Below are 19,786 nucleotides of genomic sequence, written 5' to 3'. Positions count from 1 at the left end.
AGGGACGGCCCGCGGGCGGTGGCCTGGCCTCCCACGCAGGTGCGCCGGGGCTTGCGTGGGTGAGCGCGGGAGCCCAGGCTCTGCCAGACGGTGCGGCCTGTGGAACTGCTGGCAGGGCATTGGTGCTGTGCATTGTAATTTTAAAATCTGAGCTTTCACAGCCACGAAAACCAGAAAATAGCCCAATATCCTAAGCAATAAAGAAGTTATACGTACATTTTGGATGAAGTATTATGTAGTTCCTGAAAACTGTGTTTTTGAAGAATGTTCAGTGACACGGAAATGACTTGCGATAGAAGCGGTGAGAGGAAGGAAATGCCACGGACTGCTTCTCATCACCGCCGTCGAAACGCATGTCCTCCATGTGCATGGTGACCAGAGGACGTGGGATTTCAGATTTCTGTTTGCCTTGTATGTCTCTGCATTGCTTGTTTGCTGCACAGACTCACTATTTTCAGCAAAGTGTTACAATTATTAAAAAAAGAACATCTGAAGTACTGTCTGCTTGGGCAGGGTTGTTTCTTGGGCAGACAGGCTGGTTTTGGCTTCTGTGCGTCCTGAGCAGAGGCAGCGGCTCCTGGGGGAGGCGGAGGGAGGCCCGTCCATGGCTCCTGACCTTGCCTGTGAACTGCCTTCGAGGACTGGCCACCTCGGCTGGGCAGGAGCCGAAGGGTCTTTGGAAACAGAAGACGTATTTTCTGTGTCAGGGGTCAGACGGTTAAGGCCAGCGTGTGCAGTCCTCCTCTCGCTTGCCAGGGCGTGTGTGTGCGGAGTGGGCTTTGGATGCGTTTGGGAAGGAGGGCACTGTGGTGTGCCAGGTGGCCCCGTGTGTAAGGGGCAGTGGACCGCACCCGCAGGGCCCCTTCCCTGAGCCCATGTTGCACCTGCAGAGGGGAGCTGACTTGGAGACAGAGTTGTGTTTCTTGGTCTGTGCAAGAACAGGCACTGTACAGGTTATCTGTTTGAAGTGAGTGGTTACAGTGAGAGTTTCCGAGATCCAAGACTGTGATAATGTCATTAAAATGTGGCACTTGATGCAGCTGTCAGCGTCGTGATCATCCTGGGGCTCTGTGCTTTCTGCGTGATCAGTGACTGTAACGCATCGTGGCCGGGGACACTGGGGGGAAGTGTGTCCCCAGGACGGCGCCCACTCCCGTGTGCACACCGCCCTCCCTCGGCCTCCGGAGCCACGAGGCTGTTCTTGGGGTCACGGTCACTGGGGGCCCACTTCCCTTCTTCCCAGTTCCATCTGTCATTCTCACTTGTCCCCTTATGTACCGACTTGGATGTATTCTGAGTGTCTCTGTGAGGTAAAGTTACCTGCTTAGAGTCCCAGGGTCACTTCTTGGCAACGTTTGCAGTTCCTTCTCTGACTTGTAGCCACGGGCACGCAGCACAGCGGGCGGCACCATTTCACACTTCTGTGGCGCCCAGTGTGCACAGTGCGCTGCTGCTTCATTCACTATTTCATGAGTGTTTATTATTTAAATCTTCCTTTAGGTTTCTGTTGAAGGAATGCTTTACGCAGAAAAGCACCTGATAGTTCAGGCACGTTCATCCACTGTCGTATTAACAAGCTTGAAGTTGGGGCACTAAGGCACTGATGCCTTGCCGTCCCTCCTCACTCCTCCTAACGAGGAAGGAGCGGGGTTTCCTGATGGAAGGGGGACTGGTGACGAGGGGGTAGTGGGCTCGAGGGATTGGCATCAGGAGGAGTTGGCCCTGTTTCCTCTCGTGGGGTCCCCGGTGTGCTCATGGGCTCCTGGGTCTGGCAGATTTTAGCAGAGTGAGTTATTTGCAGCAGCTGGTATTTGTTTTGTTTTGTTTTTAAATTTCAGCATGGTTTATTGTAAAAGGGATGTTTGGAGGGAAGCTTACTTACTGGGCATGAATGTGGTTCTTTTGAATCAGGGGTTGTAGCTGTGAGCCCAGGGAGGGGCTGTTGTTTCTTGATGTCACGCTGGCTGTCGAAGGAGGCAGGACCCAGAGGTTCAGGGGCTCCTCGCAGACTAGGGAGTCACTGAAGCTCTTGTTTGGTTCAGGAAGGAAAGCCTTGACGTTGCTTCTTGTGGGGCTAACAGGAGGCTCCAGGGCAGCCTTTTCTTCCTGGAGAGTATCATCCTCAGTCCACACTGTGGGAGGCTGGTACGTGTGCGGTGGAGGTGCCTCCTTTCCCACTGGAGCATCGCGGCACTGGGCTTCTGCTGGGGTCTGGTGTGAGCAGGAGTGTGCTGTTTGTTACTCACTTTGTCCTGGGAAATGTGAGAGTTAAGCAGTAAAATAGATTATTTCTAGTAGAATCACTGACATAATTGGTTGCTGGTTCTTGAATCTAAAATTAATGCCAAATCTGACTGATGGGACTGCCTTTCCAGTGATTTAGCTCCAGCGTCATGACGTGAGTGGCCGTCCCTGTCTTTGTGGCTGTGTGGGGGCGCCCAGGTTAGCCACAGGCCCAGCGTTCCCCCCACATCTGAGAGGGGTGAGGTGACAGGGCTTCACGGGAGTCAGGTTCCCAGGAGCAGTGCTTGCTTCGGCTCCACAGGACCCCAGGCCGTGGCTGGGCTGTATCTCCGAGGTCCCAGCCCCGCGGTGGAGAGGCCAGGCTGCCCACTGCCCCAGACAAGGAGTGGGCTCGGCGGCTGAACGCCTGGCTGCTGCCTCTACACGTTCCCGCTGCCCTAGGAGCCTGGCCACGGCCAGGAGCAGTGGTGTGAGTGCTTGACAGCCTTGTGGGCACAGTGTGTGGCCTTGGGGCCGTGGGGCCCTGTGCCCGGCGTCCTCCCCAGAGGGGCGCCAGGCCCTCCCTGCAGGCCCGTGCCGGTGGCCTGACTTCTGAAAGGAAGACTCACCTGCGGCGTGAATCTGGTGGAGAAAACCTTGTGCACGTTCCCATCTTGCATGTCACCTTTATTGGCAGGTGTGTTTCGAGTTCAGGGACTCTGGGTGTCTCTCACACCTTTCCTTCCTTCTCAGGGCCGTCAGGCTCCCCTCTGATAGGGTCAGCACCTTCACCAGCCGTGTGTATGCGGGGTACGTCACCTGACGCCAGGTCTCCTTTATCCCCAGGTATGGTCCTCGTGCGGAGCGAGAACGGGCAGTTGTTAATGATTCCTCAGCAGGCCTTGGCCCAGATGCAGGCCCAGGCCCACGTGCAGACCCAGCCTCAGACCACCATGGCGCCCCGCCCTGCAACCCCCACAAGTGCCCCTCCCGTCCAGATCTCTACCGTACAGGTGAGTGCATGCGCGCCGGGTGGTGGCAGCCCGTGGGGCGTCTTGCAGGTGTCCTGCGAGGGCGGAGAGGGGCGGCCATGCGCCGTCCACCATCGGGAGGCTCTGAGGAGCTGGCTCTGCGTCCACGCTCTGCGAAACTCTGGCATGGTGGCCTGGACTCTGTCCTGTCTCTTCCCTGCTGTCCCTGACTCCACCTCCCGTGCCTCAGTCTCCTCTTGTACAAAGTGAACCCTGCGTGCGTTACCTGTAGGTGTCAGGGAGGCGTGTGGGAGCGTTAGGAGGTGGCGTGAAACGGCACCCGTGCCCTCCACATGTGTGGTTAGGCCTTTGGGGGTAAGTGCCCTGAGCCTGGAGATCGGTGGGGGACCGGGTTCCCCAGTGCTGGCGTGTCTTGTCCACATCCTGACTCCGATCGAGTGCGTGCCAGCATGCTACCCGCGTCTCCTCTGTCTCCTGGTGCCTTTTTGCTCGGGGTCGTAACTCTGCTCGGGGCCCTGCCTGCTGGGTGGCCTGTTAGTAACTGAGGTGGAGACTGGCAGGGGCTTGACGTTCCTGTGGAGTCAGCCGTGTCCCCTGTGGAGGTGGAGGCCCGCGCTGTGGACGGAGGCCTTGGCAGTGCTGGGAGACCCACAGGGTGCCCCGTGATCGAGGGACAGCTCAGAGCAGCGAGCTCAAGGCCCGTGGGGCTGTGTGAAGTAAGATGCAGGCGGAGGACACCTGTGGTGTCACTGTCACTTGTGCAAGTTGCCGTCTGACTGCCAGCGCCATTGCTGTCAGCCCACGTCAGCGCCAACGTACTTGGGACTCGTGCCGTCTTTCCATCGGGTTGAGGTGTCGGGGCCACCTGGTCACTCCTTTACTTCCTCTTCTGCAGCACTGTGACCCATCCTTAGACCCAGGAACGCACCCTTCCTGTGTTAGTGCTTGTGAACGGGAGCACAGAGCGGTTTCCCAGATATTCGCGTTCTTTAAAGACCGTGTTTGGTAGACTCGGGCGAAGGAGCCTAGCGGTAGCTTGATTACAGCACATACATATTTTGATCATACACTTTCCCTCTGGTAAGAAAAGGTTAGAATTTGGGTGGCTTTGTTGATGACTGTAGCTTGAGGCTGGACGCACCGGGGTGCCCCGGTTCTGTCCTCAAGGGTTGATTGTGCTGCATCGGGTGGCGGGGAAATACTGTCACTTGTTGCTCCTTTTAGATGATGCTTGCTTGTTTTTCAGGCACCTGGGACCCCTATTATTGCACGGCAGGTGACCCCAACGACCATAATCAAGCAAGTGTCTCAGGCCCAGACGACGGTACAGCCCAACACGGCGCTGCAGCGCTCACCCGGAGTGCAGGTGAGGTGGCTGTGGGTGCGGGCTGGGGTGCTGGGTGCTAAGCTGAGCTTCGGGAGGAAGGTGTCCTGAAGACTGTGTTTTTCTCTGACTGCTGACCCGGGACAGGTCAGGCTTCCTTTCCTTTAAAGCCACATGGATTTTCATACCAGCAACATGTTTAAAAGCTTCCTGCTATGCTGGAAGTAGAATTAGAAACATCACTTGTTTTTGTTTTTTTTTTTTAAATATTTTATTTATTTACTCATGAGAGAGAGAGAGGCAGAGACACAGGCAGAGGGAGAAGCAAGCTCCCTGTGGGGAGCCCAATCCCAGGACCCCGGGATCATGCCTTGAGCCAAAGGCAGGTGCTTAACCGCTGGGCCACCCAGGTGTCCCGAAATGTCACTCTGTTGATACTTGATCGAAAGGCAGAGGAATCTATGGGGTGGACGTGCGGGTGTGGCACCTGTTGGGGCGAGGATGGGGGTCCCATCTGAGAATGGCGCTCTCAATGCTTGTGTGTGCCAGTGGGTGTGATTCTCGGCCCCTCTTCCTGGTGAGGCACAGACGAGTGAGGGTCGGGGCTTCCGGAAGTGGCCGCAGGGCCTGTGTGTTGGCCACCTGGCTGGCCTGCCTCCCTCGTGGCCTGTGCCCTTTGCCAGGAGTGAAATCCAGTTCTAGAGACGTTCCCCGTCGGCCTGTGGGGTTGGTGTGTGTTTGTTGTTAAAACGCTTTTAAGCTGTGGGTAGGCGAGTGCTCTGGAGCAGGCGCTGAGCCCTCTTGGGTTGCGTGGACGGTGCCAGCGGGTCAGCCTCTGGTCGGGAAAGCCGAGGAGGGGAGGGGGCAGCGCCCAGGCTGGGCTGGCTCCTTCTCTAATGGGGAGGAGACCCGTGGTCAGGGCAGCAGCTGGCTCGAGGCAGCCGGAAGCAAAGTGGTTTCAGAGCTGTTCTGTTCTTAACGTGTTTACGTGTGTCCATCACCAGTGTGGGTCACCAGTGCGGGTTTTACGGCGTTGGCCGCTTTGTGTTGGGCCTCTGGGGGGTGCTGCGACTGTGCTTACATCGTTGCTGATTGTGTGTAAGCCCCACTGCGGGGCTGCGGGGTAGGCGCTGTTCCCATTTCCCGAAGGGGGAAACGGAGGCAGAAGAGAGGGGCAGGACAGCGGGGGGCATCCCGGAGCCGCCCCCACCCCCCCCGGGGGGGCTCCCACCCCCCCTGGCGGCACCTGGCCTTCACGTGGCGCCACGTGTGGGTGACGCTGCTCTCTGAAGCAGCGGGAGGGGCACCCGGAGCCCCGCGGTGGGCTTGGCACGACTGGGGTGCACCCAGGACAGGGTGGCTTTCCTGGGACGCTCTCTGTGTACCGAGCTCAGTCCGGTGGGCGCGCCTGAGTCCCAGTTACAGGGAAAGGCCACTTTTCCCGCATCACGTATGGTGGCGAATTTACCCGCATCGGCTCCCGGTCTTGGGTCACGTGGGGAAGCGTGCGTCCGTTGGGCCTCGGGAGCGGGCACGGGGCGTCTTGAGGTGCCCTGGCTCCTGCTGGCGGCTGCAGCAGCCCCACTGTCCCCCGGCTGCCCGAGACACTTGCCGGCTCTGGTTGCGGCATGGTGCGTGAGGACGTCCTGGGAGAGGACGCGGGCCGGCAGGGGCCCGGGGTCCGCAGCTGGGGGTTGCTGGTGCCGGAGACGACTCGCCTGGCGCTGGCTTGGGCAGCCGAGGCTGAACGGACGCCCTGCTCTGGGCTGCTGTCCCTGCGCCCGAGCCGCTGGAAAGTAACGTTTGGAAGGTTGGAGAGACATCGAAGGCTAGATTTATAAATTGGAAGCATCTGGTGCGAGAAACCGGCCAGTCTGTCGTGATGGTTCACGTGGAATGAAACCTCGGGCCTCCCCGAGGCCTGGAGATGTCCCTGGGTATGTCACCGGGGTCCCACCCCGCGGGCCCGGCACCCGTGTTCAGTGAAGCGGCCCCTCCCCACTCACACTCACGCATGAATCTGCTCTGAAACCCCTGTGCCATGAGGTCTCTCTGTGACCTGCCTGTGGAGAGCAGAGAAGGGTCCGCGTGGTGGCGGAGGCGCAGCCCGCCCCCCGCCCCCCGCCCCCCGGGTGACTAGTGACGACCTCATGCCCCAGCCTTCCCTGTCTCCAGCCTCTGCACAAGCCGGGTGACGTGTTTCAGCTGTGGTGTTTCTGTTTTGCATCTGGTTTCTGGAGGAGAGCTGATTTACGGTGGCCACCCTGGGACTCTGATGCCAGGCTGGGCCCTGCATGGCGCTTCCGGGCTTGTGGTCTCTGGCCAGGTGGGCCATCCTGTGTCCCTTGGCACTCAGGACCATGGCCCTGGTGCCTTAGTCTGCAGCTCCACCTGCTGTGGAGTCTTGTTTCCTTCTGGGGGACATGAGGGTCATCTCTGCGGAGCCTGTGGTCACCTTTCATTTTGGGCTCTCATAGCCTCAGCTGGTTCTGGGTGGCGCTGCCCAGACAACTTCCCTCGGGACGGCGACAGCTGTTCAGACGGGGACACCTCAGCGAACGGTCCCAGGGGCCACCACCACCTCCACAGCTGCCACGGTGAGTGCCCCCCGTGGGGGTGGATGAGAGGCGCCTCGAGGTGCCCTGTTGCCCTCCGCCCACCTGCCCGCAGCCTCCCTTCCTCCAGGGCCGGGGACCTTGGCCTCTCTGAGGTGGGGTGTGAGGGCAGCGGCCCTGGCCCCTGCTTGGGGCTTTGAGGCTGCACAGAAGTCCACCACGACAGGAGCCCAGACAGTGGCCTTTGAGGACATGGCCCGTGGGTCGTACAGAAGCTGCTGTCCGTGGACCAGGACCACGTCCCTGTTGGATGCGCAGTAGCTTCCTGTGCACGTGTGCATCTCTCAGCCCCCGGATCAGACTTTATTTGGACTCCTCTTCTCGTTTCCTTGCTCAGGGCTTTCCCTCATCTTCAGTAGCTATGTCATAATTTAATTCATTTTATTGTACACTTAGAGGAGAAGTGCAGGCTTCTTATATACAAATGCGCATTTCCATTGACCCAGACCCTGTGATGGAAATCGGCCGTAACATGTTTTCACTTGAATCTTTTTAACTTAATTCCAGGAAACAATGGAAAACGTGAAGAAATGTAAAAATTTTCTGTCTACGTTAATAAAGCTGGCTTCATCCGGTAAACAGTCCACAGAGACAGCTGCTAACGTGAAAGAACTTGTACAGAGCCTACTGGTAAGAGCGTGACCCAGAGCCCCTTGGCCTGAGAGCATCTGTGGGATGCGCGGAGTCCGTCGGGGAGGGGACGTCCTGCCACAGGTGTGCATGGCCCAGACGGGCGCCGGGCCTGGGGCAGCCTTCTGGGGACTTCGTAGAGAGGCTGCCATGGACGCCCTGCCCTGTACCACGTGGAGGCCGGCGCCCTTTGCGGCCTCGCCGTGTGCCAGCCTGGCCGCATCCCAGGGCATCCACATGAAGAGAGCCGGCCCTGTTGTTTGCCACTTGGAAGTGTCCTGTTGGCTCCAGAAGCATTTTAGACACACCCAACGGAGCACATTTGACAGGCTTGCTCTCATGTCTTTGCTTTACCTTCTGTAATGGAGAATTTTAAACCTGTCAGAAGTGAAAAACGGAGTCTGGTGAAGCCCTGCGCCCCATCTCCGAGCTTCTCCAGGGTCCGAGTCACACCCAATCTTGTGGCTGCTGCGCCCCACCACTGCCTCCCCCTCTCCTCCCCAGTCCCGTACATATTTCGGCACAGAAGGACACTTGTTAAAGACCGCGACTACGCCTGGTCAGCCTGCAAATGTAGCCATGCCACGCAACGCATGGTCCCGGCCCCCTCCTGGGCTGCTTACGGCTTGTTCAAGCCGGGGCTAAGCTCTCAGCAGGCACTGCAGCGGACGCTCTGTCTCCTTTGGCCTCATGTCCCTCTTTGCTCTTCTCTTGCCTTTGGATTTCCTTTGCTGAGGAAATCTGGTAGTTTGGTGTCTGGGCTTCTGTCTTTCTGCTCCTGGGGTTTTCGGCTCAGGTTCTTGGATCTCTGGGCGTGCCTTCCCAGTGCAGGCAGCTGAGAGTGGGCAGCAGAGAGGAGTCCCTTACGCTGGGGTGATGGGCTGCGGGACAGCCTCTCTCAGAGATGCCGCATCCTCGTCCGGGGGCTGGCTCTGTGCCCTGCTCGCAGGCCATGCTGGTTTTGGTCTAGAAAGGAAGGAAGTGCAAACGGGCGATTGTTTCAGACCACGTACTTAAATATTTTCAGGGAACTTAGAGATTGAAAAGTGATCTCGCCTCCCACGAGAAGCAAGGACTCCTGGCTTTTTATTTTAACAATCCTTACCTTCTAATGAAAATTTCTGTTGAAATAAATGCCTTTCTCTTTCATCCCCACGGTCCCTTGTCTGTGGTCCTCCCCACACCAAGGAGCTGGCTGGGTCTCGCCATCCCTTGCTCCGTAGATGATCCGACACTGCACCCTCATCTTCCCGCTGTGCTCTCGTCAGCGCGCCAGGACCCCTGTTCCACCCTTCCCACCAGACCTCTTGGCACTGTGGACACTGCTGGCTGTTCCCTCTTTGAACTTAGCATGAGTTAGCTCTGGGTTGGTCTGTTGCTAATACCCCAAACAAGAGGGCACAGGTTGAGCAGAAGCTTATGTTCTCCTGTGGGGACCCCAGGTGTCAGCAGGCCTGGCTGAGGGTCTCCCCTCTCAGGATCTCCTCTGGGGGATGGCCCGTGATGTCCCGTTCTTACCCACCTCTCTTAGCCTCCCTACCCTCAGACCATACTTGCTTTGGTTTCCAGGACGGAGTTGTGCCCCTTCTTGTCTGGGCACTCGCGTCCCTGCCTTCCCAGGGCGTCCTCCTAGGGTCTTCTGTGAGTCTTTGGTGTCGGTCACTATCTCTTTGTGACGGCGTGCCTGACTTCTATGCTGTCTCCTCTGTCCCATGCAAGACCTGGCAGAAAGAACACTGATTCCCAAACAGGATGCCAGTGCATGTTGAGTAGAGATGTGTTTTGACTTCTATTCACAGGAGAATTTTGTTGTGCTTTTTGTTTTTAAGGATGGAAAAATTGAAGCAGAAGATTTCACTAGTAGATTATACCGGGAACTTAATTCTTCACCTCAACCTTACCTTGTGCCTTTCCTGAAGGTAATCATGAGGACCCCCGTGCAGCCCTGCATGCTGGCAGGTTGCAGCAGGCCTGCAGGAGGGGAGGAGGGGTGTGCAGGTGCCCCCGCTAGGCTCAAGGACCTGTTAAGTTTCCCGTCCGGCGGCTCTCCTGTATGTTGTGAAGCCCCCGACGCTGCAGCTGCTGATGTGCAGCACCCGGGCCGAGGACTGAGCCCCAGCAGAGAAGCTGACAGGCGGGGCTCACAGTGAGGAGCCAGGGCTCAGGGCATCAGGGCGGCCCTCCTAAGTAACCCTTGACACTGTGATGTAAAAATACCGTTCTTGTCTCTCCTCTAAACATTTTAGCTGGTTCTCACGGAGAATAATCCTGCTGGGTGACGGGGGGAGGGGCGGGGGCGGTTTCAGGGCTCGTGAGTGCTGGATGCTGATCCCAACATCCAGAGGCAGAGGCCCTAAGGCTCTAAATCCTACATGGTGGAGCTGGAGGCCTGTTTCTCAGAGCTGGAGGTTTCCGGGTTTGTGAGGAAGGAACCTGGTGCCTGTGCTGCCGCCGACCCCGTGTCTGTCTTTCCGCCCAGAGGAGCTTGCCCGCCTTGAGACAGCTGACCCCCGACTCCGCGGCCTTCATCCAGCAGAGCCAGCAGCAGCCGCCGCCCGCCTCGCAGGCCACCACCGCGCTCACGGCCGTGGTGCTGAGCAGCTCAGCCCAGCGCACGGCCGGGAAGACGGCAGCCACCGTGACCGGCGCTCTGCAGCCCCCTGTCATCAGCCTCACGCAGCCCACACAGGTTGGCGTTGGCAAGCAGGGGCAGCCCACGCCACTGGTATGAAGGCGAGAGCCTTGCCCATCCCCTCGCTGCCCGCTGCCCCCCACAGTCGGCCCCGGCTCAGGAAGCCTCCCTCCAGCAGGCGGGAAGGCTGCTGCCAGGGACAAGCTTGGGTGCTGCTGCCTGAGTAGTTCGAGCAGGAGCTAGAGGCCTCAGCCCTGCAAGTTTGTGATTTCTTGCTCAGGAACATGAAATAAGCATGTTGGCTCTTAACCCCACTGGTCTGTTACCCATATTGTTTGGGGGAGGTATTCATGGTTTAAAGGATCACGGTGTGTTTGCCGTGAATTTTAGTGGGACGTGACCTTCGATTGGACATAATGACCCCAAGACCGGAAACTGTGTGTGCCTGGTGACGATACGTCAGGCAGATGGCGGTGGGTCTCTTGTCTCACGGCCTTGAACCCGGCTCTGCAGCCGTGGTTTGGGCCCTGGTGAGATAAAGTTCCAGGCTACTGATCGCTGATTTACAATGTGGGTCCAGTTTTCTGAGTTCTGCAGCTGGAGAAGGGAGATCTCTGCTGGGAAGAATTGTACTTTAAATGTGCTCCCATAGACAGCTGGGCTCCCCAGACGTAGAAAGGCAGTTGATTTTTTTCAACTTTGAAGGGGATTTTGTTCCTTACACACAGTTAAAAAACCTCCGCAGTGCAGGCTGCCTTGTGACTTGGTAGCAGGTTGTAGAACGTGTTTTATTGTAGCAGCCACTTCATAACCGAGTGAGCAACCAGAGTCCATCAGGCTGTTTTCCCACCTGCTCAGGGGACAGCTTCTGTCTTTGTGTGGACGGGTGGTGAGGGACTCATGCTCACAGTGGGTCAGAGCATCTAGCCTACGGGACTGGGAGCTTCGGGACAGGGGGCCAAAGGTGTGCATGAGTCACGCTGAGGGGCAGAGATTTGTATGTACGGGACTCCCCAAACCACTGGGCCTAATTTACGCCAAAGGAGAATTCTCTTGAAGAGAAATGGGTGGGTAGTCGTCCGTCCTTGAAAGGTGAACAACCTGATGCTGTCTGTGGTTTGCAGTCAGAGGCAGTCTTGGCTGGCAGGGTCAGTTCTGCGTTTTACTTCCCTGGTCCTGCTGGATGTGGTGTGCCTGTTGGCGGGGCGACAGCAGTGCGCTCAGGCCCAAGCCTGGCCCATTCCCTGCCTGCCTTGAAGCCTGTAGAGACGCACACCTGAGGCTTTTCCCTGAGTTTATGGCAAAACCTGACGTGAACCAGTTTGAGGCAATAGTTATCTTTATTCTTCTTTATGTGTGATTTTTCATAGGTTTGTCATGGAGACCGTTTGGTCGCAGGGCACTGCCCTGTCCCTCAGCGGCTGCCCTGTAGTCCAGGGCATATGCAGCTGGTCACCTTTGTAACATTGAGATAAAGTCCTGAAGCATTTGGCCCCAGAGAGGGCTCGGCCCTGCAGGCCTGGGGGGCGCCGCTGTGTGCGGGGCACGGCGCCAGGCCGGGCACAGGGGCTGAGCCAGGTGAAGGCCGAGGTGGGAGCGGGCTCCAGCTGACAGCTCTAGGCAGGGCAGCACCGTGCCCTGTGGGCCTGTGATAAGGGGGCAGCAGGGACATGCCCAGGGTTGGGCTCAGCCTGGGGTGGTGAGTGTAGGCAGGCCCCGATGGGGAGGCCGTCGGAGAGGCTCTTCCTTAAGGGCCAAGTTCAGGGCAGGACTTGGGAAATCTGACCTCCCCCTCCCCCCAGTGTAAAAAAGGCAGCGCACCTCTTAGAGACCCCGTGGAGGAGGGAAAGTGGGCTTGCAGCCCTCAGCAACCGTAATTTGAAATTACGGGGGAAGGCCTGTGTTCCACGCCAGCCCGCCAAGTCAGCCTGCCTCCTTCCGGCTCCGACCTCAGGACCTCAGGCCCCCTGTGCAGATCTGCCCCAAGGGCTTGTCTCTGTTGTGGCACCTGACACAGGTGTCCCGGTCCTGGCAGGGCCCTGGCCGGGGACGGGTGCTGGCAGCTCCGGGGGGTGTGCTGATGGGCCCGCGGCTTTGCCTCAGGTGATCCAGCAGCCGCCTAAGCCCGGAGCGCTGATCCGCCCGCCACAGGTGACGCTGACGCAGACGCCCATGGTCGCGCTCCGGCAGCCTCACAGCCGCATCGTGCTCACCGCACCCCAGCAGATCCAGCTGAACCAGCTGCAGCCAGGTGAGGGCCCCCGTTCGGTGCCGTGAGCTGCCTGGGCAGCACCGTGTGGCCGTCACCTCCGTGGGGGGGTGGGTGTGGGAGTCAGATCCAGTCAGCGCAGCTGATTGCTCCACTCCCAGCCTCTCTCGCACTTGCCAGAGGGCGATGGGTTTCAGAGGAGTAAGTGCTTGGGGGGCGCGCTACGCTTTTGCCTGTACTTTCGGGTTGGGATCCCGGAGTTTCTACCAGCTTCATCGTGGCAGGTCCGCGGCGATGCCTGCCCCTTGGGCCACCAGGCTCCAGAGCAGTGGCGGGGGCTTCCACGGAGTGTGCCCACGGCCTGTTGGTGGGTATACCGTTGGTGTCTTGTGTTGCAGTCCCCGTGGTGAAGCCCGCCGTGCTACCTGGAACCAAAGCTCTCTCTGCTGTCTCGGCTCAAGCAGCTGCTGCGCAGAAAAACAAACTCAAGGAGCCTGGGGGAGGCTCGTTTCGGTAAGGAGAGGGCCGCCCCGTGGCACCCACAACTACAGCTTTGACGCTGCGTTCTTCCCCCGCTTCATTTTGACCTTTGTGTGCACCTTTTCCGCAAAGTTTGTGCAGGGAGGTGTGCCTCAGACTCGTAGCAGGAACTCAGCAGCGCTTTTTGGTATATGAATGAATAGAAAACCCGTCGCTATGATGTTCCGTCTCAGTGTTGTGAGTGCATCATGGCTGTAGTGCAGGACGCTTCACCTGCCCTTCTTTTAACTTTAAAACTTGTGGAAACGCTGTACCATGGGCTCTTGATGAGCAGCCGGGCGAGGGACTACGTGTCAGGGAATCATGGGATAGAGGCTGTAGTGCTGACGTGGGTGATGGTGAAGCAGCAGGAGAGGTCCTGCATCTCAGGGGTGTTCACGGGGCTGCTCCCTCCCAGAAGTCATCCCTGAAGCTGTTGGCTGGTGGAACGGAGTTAGCATCAGCAGTGCTGAGCCTTGGTGGCCCTAGCCTCATCTGCACCCAAGTGGGGTGAGGAGGGTGTTGAGCCTGGGGGCCTTGGCATGGAGGGCCAGCGCCTGGTGGGGCGGGGAGGACATCCATGAGGAAAGGGGGTCTGCTGGCAGGTCAGAGTAGTAAGAGAGCAAGGGTCACTGGGAACCCTGGTGTCTTCCTGCCAGGGGAGGGAGTTAGAAGTGCAGAAGAGTGAGCTAGAACGGCCCCCGTGGGGCTGAGTTAGCTCGGGGTTCAGTGTCTACACACGTAGGGGGAACTGGACGAAGCCCCTTGCTCTGTGCACCGGGGGCGCCCTGGCGTGGCGGCCAGCACACCCAGTGCTCAGACTATGTCTTCTAAAAGCTGTTCTGCTCTTGTGACCCAGACACCTTAGAAAGGCTGGTTCTGGGGTCTTCACAGGGGGAGCTGGTGCATCTTGATAGGTCAGAAAGCAGTGTTGGGGTGGACGGACACCATCAGAATCAACAGGAGTTGCCTAGTTAGGGCCTCCTCACTGCCCATGTTTGTAGGAATGGACTGTGCCCGCTGGATGAGACGGGAAAGCACGAGCCTGTGAGAATGAATGAATGGGAAACTTATGGGGAAGGGGGATGTGGGCCGGGACCCCCGAGGGCTGGAGCTCGCAGCACGTCAGGAAGGGACCAAGGAGACCCAGCCCTCTGCGGAGCTTGTGTGACATTCTTGTCTCGAGCTGAGGGTGGGGTGGGGACGACACATCAGATGGACACAGACGTGCAGCAAGACTCCTGGCCTGTGGCCTTGCAGGTGTCACAGGCACAAGAACCAGAGCAAGGCTGAGGAACATTCCAGGCTAAGGAGGCTGGAGAGCCATGCAGGGACGCCCTTGGGTGCAGGGAGCACAGGGTGGAGGAGGGGGGTTCGGGTTGGCAGCTTTCCTGCGGGTGAAGGGAAAGAAAGAGTCCCACACCCTGGACTCCGGCTTTTCTGTAACTGCTACTGTTTTAAGAATAAATTAATGCTCTTTGACTTTTTAAAGAAAGGTTTCACTTGGAACAAACTCCTTGAAGCAGTGAGGACAGTGTTGCTGGGTTTTGCTCCCTCAACTTAGCCCTCACTGGGGGGGCCCTCTGCACACGTCCTCACGCCAGGACGCTTGTGTGGCTTTAAGCTCCATCGGGCCTTCGTTTAAAAGAACAGATTCATTTTCAAAGAACCACTAGCCTTCCTCGTTCAGGTGACAGCGCGGTACAGGAGGGAGCTGGCGGACGCACACCTAGAGGGCATCGGCGTGCTTTCTACACGGGGTCCCACTGGGTCAGGCCCCCCAAGTGCACCTCCTGACGCGCCCCTCGCTCAGTCAGCATTATCTTCTTCTCCGAAGGGATGATGATGACATCAATGATGTGGCCTCGATGGCGGGAGTGAACCTGTCAGAAGAAAGTGCACGAATATTAGCCACGAACTCTGAATTAGTGGGCACCCTGACACGGTCCTGTAAGGATGAAACCTTCCTCTTACCAGCGCCTTTACAAAGAAGAATCTTAGAAATAGGTACGTTGGAGCCCCGCAGCCATCCCCAGGACTGCTGGTGTGCCCGTGTGGCTTAGTCTTCCGAGTGGAGCTGCCGTCTGCCGGCAGCTCCTGGCGGGGCACGTGGGCCTCCGCGAACACGCCTGGTGCCTTGTCCCGCCTTTTGCCCGTGTCCTACATGGCTGATGCCAGTGGTCCTCAGGTAGTTGCAGCGGGTGTAGACCAACCCCTCCTGCCCCGAAGGCCTGCGGGGGCCGTCCTCACGTTGCTCCAAGCGGTGAGTCGTGGACGACAGAACAGCGACATTTGTAAAGTGTTGCCTACCCCCAGGTAAAAAACACGGCATCACGGAGTTGCATCCAGACGTAGTGAGTTACGTATCCCACGCTACGCAGCAGAGGCTACAGAACCTTGTAGAAAAGATATCAGAAACTGCTCAGCAGAAGAACTTCTCTTATAAGGTAACTCACTGGCTTCCCAAAGAGGCTGCACTTGCTGTGGACTCCTGGTCAGTGGTGCTAGGAAGCCTCTTCCTGCACCAGACGTGGGGGTGGCACACTGGTTTTGAGTGTTTCATGGAGCTACGTTTTGGGGACGAGGCCACCTCATTAGCCCATGGTGGCCTCAGGCTCTGTGTGCCCTGGCTGGGAAGTAGGATGGGTCTGCATGAGGGTGCACGTCAGGGGTCTAGCCTGGGCTGGGTCTGGGATGGAGGTGACCTCCCCCACTTTGGAGCTCGGGGAGCCTCCTCTGGTTTTACCCTCGCTCCTGCAGACCTTCAGGGCTCTGGCCCACGCCTGCTCCCGTGACTTGGACCACTGCTCTGTTTGGATTCGTGGAGGGTCACCTGTGCTAAAGCCCAGCCTCCGGGGGCAGGCTGCAGGGTGGGATCCGCCTTCCTCCTCCCTCCCTCACATGAGCAGTACCCAGAGGGGCCGACGGTGTGAGGCCGGTGCCGTCAGAGCGGCAGTTAGAATAAAGGAACAGTAACAAAGTGTGCAGAGTGGAAACCCCCGCGAGCCCCAGCACAGCTTGCCTGAGACTCACTTGTGTGTGTGTTAACCCGCAGAGCATGTCACACACAGGCCATCTGGGGATGAGGGGTCAGGTGTGGAAGTTATGTAGGACTTGCTTTGGGAGGTGGGATGATGTGCAGCCTGTCCAGCCTAGGCCCCAAATTTATGACCGTGTTTTTACCTTTTTGTAGGATGATGATAGATATGAGCAGGCAAGTGACGTCCGGGCTCAGCTTAAATTTTTTGAGCAGCTCGATCAAATTGAAAAGCAGAGGAAGGATGAGCAGGAGAGAGAAATCCTTATGCGAGCAGCCAAGGCAAGTACCGCACTTGGGGCTGCTCCTGGCCTGGGTCCTGAGCACCCGCGCACGCGCTCAGGGCTGTGGGAGGCTGGCCCTGTGTTGGGGGCTGGCCCTGCAGAAGACGTGATGCGTGTGATTTAGGAGAGGGCTGCAGGTGGGACGTGGACCTGCGTCCAGAGCCCTGCGGGCCGTCCTGGCATGCCATCTGTCAGGCTCCTGTGACCGGTGGGCGGGATGATGACCGCCTCTGAGCGCTTCTCCAGTGGGCCTGATTTTCTTCGGATTAAGAGTTTGTTTTTTTTCCATGATGTGCAGGCTATATTTTTGTCTTTTGTTAGATGATAGTTCGCTCATTATTTTTTTTTTTTTTTTACTTTTTAAAAAAAATAGTCTCGATCCAGACAAGAAGATCCAGAACAATTAAGGTTGAAACAGAAGGCAAAAGAGGTAAGCTCTTTTAATAAAAAATCTTTACTATACATTTGAAAATAGATTCTTATGTAACCTAATCGTCCAACCAAAGAAAGGGGAAGAAAGTGGTGGCATCTCTGTGATGAGGCTATGTAAGATGTTTGCAGAGGGCAACTGTGTGTTCTGCTTTTAGATGGAACAGTAATTTCTCATGGGGTCTCTTCAGTCTTTATATTTACACAGTTTGTTATATTCTCTGAGCTTCTAAAGATGAACGTATTTTTGCTTTATGATTTTTCTGATCGCAGGATAAACCTACCATTACAGTCAAAACAGTAAAGAAATTTTAATTTAGACAGTTTCTGAAGATCTTTGATGTCTCTGTTACTTTTGTGATAAGCAAAAATCATGTGCATGAAATGACAGTCCTCGTTTCCTCTTCAAAACAAAGATGCAGCAACAAGAGCTGGCACAGATGAGGCAGCGCGATGCCAACCTCACAGCACTCGCCGCCATCGGGCCCAGGAAAAAGAGGAAAGTGGATTCTCCAGGACCGGGGTCGGGGACAGAAGTACGTAGCACGACAGCGATCGAGGGCTGGTGGGGGCCTCGGGGGCACCTCTCGGTCGGCAGACACATGTGAGAATTGGCCACATGTATGTGGCCATCTCCCTTGGAATTTCTGTGTCCCGTCGACTTGTGGATGGAAGTTCTTTCTGTGAGGAAGTGAGGGCTGTGATTGGATGCCGTGAGGTTAGATGGCCTGTGCAGGGAGCGCAGGGTGACGCTAACTGCTGGAGCGCCTTCCAGGGGCGCCCGCTCCTGAGCAGCGTGCGTGACGCAGGCCTGGAGGAGGACGGACGGGGCCATGGGGCCTGGCGTGAGGGAAAGCAGCCCGTGCTGGTTTCTGTTCAGATTTTGTTAGTTTTTTGTTTTGTTTGTGGTGATACCTTCATGTAGTTATAAACCTAACTTTAGGGTATTGCTACTTTTGTTTACACTGTGACTTGTTTTTTGAGTAAATTACAGGAAGAAAGCAAGCCTGGCCTTTCCCTACGGCTTCTGGTGGTGGTGGCGGCTGGGCTTGCGCTGGCAGCAGTTCCCTGGGCCTGCAGGGCAGCACCAGCGTTTCTTGTGTGGTGTGCTGACGACGGGTTCTCTCGGCTTCTGTGTACGTGAAAGAGGCGATGTTTCTCCCTCAATTTCGAATGATATTTTACCTGAATATAAAATTCTGGGTTGACAGTGTTTTTTTCATTTAAGATTTATTTTCTTCTACATTCTTGGATGTGCGGAGCATATCCGGATGGATGTCATCTAACTTTCAGAAAGGACCCACCAAGAGGGATACTTGTGCCCCAGGACCAGGCACCCTTTGCGCCGTGCCCCCTGCCCTGTTCCCTGGGCCCCTCTACCTGAGCTGGCGTCTTGCACGCCTGCAAGGACATTCCCGCGTCAGTGCTGTGCTGTCTTGTTCCAGGTCACAAAAAAGGTGGGAGTTTTCCTAGTGTGTGTCCCCAAATTGCAAAACTCTCATTCATAAACCTGATGCCTGGCTGTGATAGGTCCATGCCCGGCGCGGTCCTGTAGAAGGGGCGGCTCGGTTGCCTTCTTGGGCCCACCAAGGTCTCCGCCTGCTGTCTCCCTCCTTGGCGCTTTGAGGTTATTGTCTTAATTTTTAGATGTTTGTCTGGGTTGTCTTTAGACTTGGTTCTCTTGACATTCAGCCTGGTCGGGGCTCTTAGATCTGTAGGTCAGTGTTTTTCCTCCAATTTGAGACATTGTGACATTGTGACCTTTATTTCTTCAAAATTTTTTTCTGCTGGTCTTTTTTTCTCGTGGGGTTTCCAGTTACACATATGTCAGACCTGATGATGTTGCCCTTGGGTCTCAGGCACTGTTCAGTTGTCTTTCATCTTCTCTTGTCCTCAGCACGATTTCTTCTGATCGCAGTCTCCAGGTTCCCTGACTGCGTCGATTGTGTCATCGGCAGGCGGCCGTGAAGCCCACCCAGGGCAGCTCTCACGTGCTGATGTATTTGTGCCTGTGGGGTTTCCCGCCGGTCTTTCTTAGGGTTTCTGACTCTGCTGAGATTCCCTGTCTGCTCACGTCCTGAGAGAGAGCACAGCTCCCGGGACATCATGCCTCTGGCCTCTTTGTCAAAGCTGCTTTGATGTGTTTGCAGGGCCAGCATCTGGGCTCCTCAGCTTCACTCCGTTCACTGCTTTTCTTCTCAACGGTGGGTCATGCATTCCTGTTTCTTTGCACGTCTCGTGATTGTTGCTCGATGCTGGATATGGTGGGTGACAGGTTGAGAGACTGGGTTTTGTCTTCCTTTGGAGACTGCTGACTCTTGCTTTAGCAGGCGGTTCACCCTGACTCGTGTGCTTTGGGTTTCACTTTGGGGTCAGTACGGGCCTGTGGGACGCCCCTGCACACTCCGCCTTCCCTGTCCACGTTTGGTTCTAGGCTTTGTCGGGGTGGCTCTTACCCTAGGGAGTAAGTTGTCCTCCCGGGGAAAGGCCCTGCGATGTCTCGGCTGGGGGCCGCGGTGGGAGGGAGGTCTTCGCGCACGTGGGCTGGGTTCCAGCGAGGCCTGTCATGCGTGCACACACTCTTGACTCCACTGACGTAGTGCGTTGTCTGGGTGTCATGTCTTCACCTCTGTCCCTTTCACCCTCCCCCGGCTCACCATCCTGCAGTACTGGTGGTGTCTATGCAGAGTCTCATTCTGTGCCACAGTCTGGGATTGTTCGTGGGGACGACATCCCCGAGGTCATCCACACGGATGACAGTCCGTGTCCTGTGTTCCTAAAGGTCCATTTCCGTAGCCGAAATCCTTGGCTCCTGTTTTCTTTCCTTGAGAACCTTACACGTGTTACCCTGGACGTTTATTCCCGGCGTACAGTGTTGCTCTTCAAGCCTGA

The 19,786-nt window shown here is 56.9% G+C and overlaps 1 protein-coding gene across 1 annotated transcript in view; it reads left to right on the top strand.

Moving 5' to 3' along the window:
* Positions 1–19,786, top strand: part of TAF4 (TATA-box binding protein associated factor 4) — a 67,313-nt gene that overhangs the window by 33,543 nt on the left and 13,984 nt on the right. Inside the window, 13 exon segments of the mRNA XM_072801635.1 lie at positions 3,070–3,236; positions 4,462–4,581; positions 7,017–7,136; positions 7,662–7,784; positions 9,614–9,703; positions 10,264–10,509; positions 12,520–12,667; positions 13,024–13,138; positions 14,982–15,151; positions 15,461–15,591; positions 16,338–16,463; positions 16,839–16,895; positions 17,311–17,430. Of these exon segments, the coding sequence (XP_072657736.1) occupies positions 3,070–3,236; positions 4,462–4,581; positions 7,017–7,136; positions 7,662–7,784; positions 9,614–9,703; positions 10,264–10,509; positions 12,520–12,667; positions 13,024–13,138; positions 14,982–15,151; positions 15,461–15,591; positions 16,338–16,463; positions 16,839–16,895; positions 17,311–17,430 (1,733 nt within the window).

Source organism: Canis lupus, chromosome 26 (assembly GCF_048164855.1).
Source record: "Canis lupus baileyi chromosome 26, mCanLup2.hap1, whole genome shotgun sequence".
Classification (NCBI taxonomy): domain Eukaryota; kingdom Metazoa; phylum Chordata; class Mammalia; order Carnivora; family Canidae; genus Canis; species Canis lupus.
Note: the sequence above shows the minus strand (reverse complement) of the source record. Positions and strands in the feature narration are given on the sequence as shown.